The sequence below is a fragment of the Myotis davidii genome, unplaced genomic scaffold, assembly GCF_000327345.1.
Source record: "Myotis davidii unplaced genomic scaffold, ASM32734v1 scaffold642, whole genome shotgun sequence".
In the NCBI taxonomy this organism is placed as follows: domain Eukaryota; kingdom Metazoa; phylum Chordata; class Mammalia; order Chiroptera; family Vespertilionidae; genus Myotis; species Myotis davidii.
In genome coordinates this window covers 81,736-85,354 of record NW_006293957.1, presented here as the reverse complement: position 1 = coordinate 85,354, position 3,619 = coordinate 81,736, and the positions used below count along the sequence as shown (strand labels likewise).

The following is a 3,619-nucleotide window of genomic DNA, read 5'->3' as shown; positions in this document are numbered from 1 at the left end:
GTGATGAGCGCTGGGTCTCAGGGAGTCGCCAGGGCGGGGCAAACAGCAATGGCGGCATCTCCACAGCCCCTCGCCTCTCCGGGACACCGGGGCTTTGCGTCCCCCAGTGCCAGTGAGCAGCCGTGCGCCAGAGCCTCCCCCGCTCTCCGACCGCTGCAGGGCTGTGCCGCCTCTCCCCGTGGGGCCTGGGGCCTCAGAGACCCGCCCTGAACAAGCCCAGAGGATTCGAGGGTTCGTAACAGCTTCTGAATGAAAAAAAACCACGCATCCAGTTGCAGCCCGCCTGGCGTGCGACTGTGTACCCGTTTTTGGCGCCTCTGTAGCTCCTACTCAGTCTCACTGTGCTTCTTTCTTTCCTTCCAGTTGTAGAACTCCCACTGTGCCAACTTACCCATGGTTCTGAATGGTGGTTGTTTGTCTTATAGTTGGTAGTTTCAATGATGTTGTGGGAGGCAGCACCCACAGGTCTACTCCCTACGCCGCCGTCTTGGTTCCCAGAAGTTAATTTCTTTCATTTATTTATTGATTGAATTTATTGGGGTGACATTGGTTAATAAAACCATACAGGTTTCACCTGGCTGGAGTGGCTCAGTTGGTTAAGTGTCATCTTGTGCACCAAAAGGTTGCTGGTTTGATTCCCAGTCAGGGCACATGCCTAGGTTTCAGGTTTGATTCCCAGTTGGGAAGCATATGGAAGGCAGCCAATTGATGTTTCTTACATCGATATTTCTCCCTTTCTCTCTCTCTCTCTCTCTCTCTCTCTCTCTCTCTCTCTCCATATGTCCTTGGGTGAGGATTAAAAAATAAAATATAAAACAAACAAGCAAAGAAAACCCCACACATGTTTCAAGTGTACAAGTGAGTCAAACATCATGTGCATACTGCATTGTGTGCTCATTGCCCAAAGTAAAGTATCTTTCCTTCCCCATTTATCCTCCCTTTGCCCACTTCCACCTCTCCCACCCCACTTTCTGTCTGGCTATCACCATACTCTTGTACATATCTATATTGTGTATGTACATATTTTTTGCTTTATCCCTTCACCTTTTTTAACCCAGTCCCTCAACCCCCTACCCTTTGACAGCTGTCAGTCTGCTTTCTGTATGTATGGGCTGTTTCTATTTGGTTTGCTAATTTATTTTGTTCATTTGATTCCACATATAAGTAAGATCATACAACATTTGTCTTTCTCTAACTGGCTTTTTTCACTTAGCATAATAATCTCTAGGTCCATTCATGCTTTTGCAAAAGGTAAAATATCCTTCTTTTTTACAGCCAAGGTAGTATTCATTGTGTAAATGTACCTCAGCTTTTTTTTTTAATTGATTTTTTTTTAATTTTTTTTTTTTTACAGAGAGGAAGGGAGAGGGATAGAGAGTTAGAAACATCAATGAGAGAGAAACATCCATCAGTTGCCTCCTGCACACCTCCTACTGGGGATGTGCCTGCAACCGAGGTACATGCCCTCGACCAGAATCGAACTTGGGACCCTTGAGTCTGCAGGCCAAGGCTGCATCCACTGAGCCAAACCGGCCAGGGCTACCTCAGATTTTTATCCACTTATCTACTGATGGGCACTTTGGCTGTTTCCACATCTTGGCTATTGTAAAAAAAATGCTGCTCTGGGGAATTAAAAATGGCAGCAGAGTAATGGAAGCTACACTAATACTCTCCTAGGACCAAACTGGAAATACAACTAAAATACAGAAAAACCGCCCTAAAATATCAACTGAGGACTAGCTGGAGAGAATCCTGATAACCAAGGACAGAAAGTGGAGACTGCATAGAGACTGGTAGGAAGTGTGGAGGTGCAAAAGGACTGGCCAGGCTCCCACAGTCAGCAGCTGAATGTCTGGAGGGATATCTTAGCTGAAGGGGGTTCACCTGAGAACACTGAGGTATAAACCCCAAGCTTGGCTCCCCAGCCCAGAGCACCAGAACTGAGAAAGGTGCCCACATAGCACCTGGCTGTCTGCTAGCCAGAGACAGTGGAAAAGGCAGGGACCCTCTTAAAGGGCCAACCCACAAAATTTTGTGTGCAGCCACTCACCTTGGGCTCTGGCAGAGGGAGGGAAGAATGGACTGGAGCTCTGTGAGCAGAGTCCAGAGTTGGGGGTCTGGGATTGGTGCTCAGAGGGCAGCCACCCCGGTTTCCTGTGCTCAGAGGGCAGCCACCCCGGTTTCCTGTGCTGAATCATTCCCTCAGGCTGCAAAAGACATCTTTCTCCTATGGGTCTTTGCTGTCCAGGTGGTTTTTGCGTAGGGGAAAGGCAGGTATCACTCCCTGTTGGAAGAACTCTCACCCCACCATCTGGTCTAGCCTAAGTCTGATCAAAGCTGATAACAATCAGACTACAGGAGGACTGCAGGCAGATATGGGTCTCTGGAAGCTTTGAGTCTTTGGGTGATTTCATTCTAGGCCTGGGGCTAGGAAATGCAGACCCTGTTCCACATCTTGGTCCCCTCCAAAGTCATCCAGCCCAAAAATGTCTTTCCTACTCAGCCTCAGGCTCCCTTCCTTGCCCAGGCAGGGACTAGCAGATCTCTAAAAGAATGTTCCTGGAGATAAAAAATGGTGGCAGAGTAAGTGAATGCTGCATGGACATGTTCCCAGGACCGAACTGGAATTACAACTAAAATACAGAAAAACTGCCTGAGTAATCAATGGAAGACTCAGTGAAGAGAACCCTGATACCTGAGGACTGAAAGTGGAGACTGCATAGAGACTGGTAGGAGGGGTGGAGATGGGAAAGGACTGGCCAGGCTCCCACACCCAGCAACTAAAGTTCTGGAGAGTTATCTTAGCTGTGGAGGGTTGCCAATGAGAACTCTGAGGTCTAATCCCCAAGATGGGCACCCCAGCAGAGAGCACCAGAACTGAAAAGGGTACCCACATAGCTATGGCTGTGAAAAGCAGCAGAGTTGCTGTTGGCCGGGGAGGGACGGCTGAAAATTCAGGCACCCTATTAAAGGGGCAAGGCACAAAATTCCCTGTGGAGCCATCCACCTTGTGCTCCAGAAAAGGGAGAGCAGAGTGGACTAGAGCTGTGCGAGCAGAAGCCAGGATAGCGGTCTCTGGGGTTAGAGCTCTGAAGGCAGACACCCAGGTTTCCTTTGCTGAGTCATTCCTTAATACAGTGGAGGACAATCATTCCCACACAGACATTTGCTATACAGGAGGCCTTTCCTGATGGGAAGACAGTGACCCACCCTATTGGAAAACACCTTGCCCCATAGTGCTGTGTTCTTGAGGCCACTTGAGGGGCTGAAAATAATAATTAGCCTCCAGACAGAAGCAACTGCCCCCACCCTGTTGAAAAACTCTCACCACATGTGAGGACAATTGCCAGAGGGCAATTCAAGTTGTAATTCTATCAATCTGTAGGCAGAGGTGATCTCTGGAGGCTTTGAGTCTTTGCCTGATCTAATTAGTCAGACAGCATTTTACACTGTCCTGAACTAGAGATTGAGAGGCATAGCAGATCTACCTAATACATAGTCACAAACCCAAACAGGCAGCCAAAATGAGGAGAAAAAGAAATGTGTGCCAAATGAATGAGCACAACAAAACTCCAGAGGGAGAACTAAACAACATGGAGACAAGCAACCAAAACCACAA

General features: G+C 48.1%; 1 protein-coding gene across 4 annotated transcripts in view; it reads left to right on the top strand.

Moving 5' to 3' along the window:
- The window catches only part of FAM35A (family with sequence similarity 35 member A), an 89,098-nt gene that overhangs the window by 79,146 nt on the left and 6,333 nt on the right, over nucleotides 1–3,619 (top strand). The window contains exon 9 of one of the 4 annotated variants that reach the window (XM_015566660.1): nucleotides 2,615–2,680. The exons of the other annotated variants lie outside the window; for them this stretch is intronic. Within the exon in view, the coding sequence (XP_015422146.1) occupies nucleotides 2,615–2,637 (23 nt within the window). The 3' untranslated portion in view covers nucleotides 2,638–2,680. Of the gene's footprint in view, nucleotides 1–2,614; nucleotides 2,681–3,619 lie in introns of those variants that run through there. 4 annotated transcript variants of the gene reach the window in all.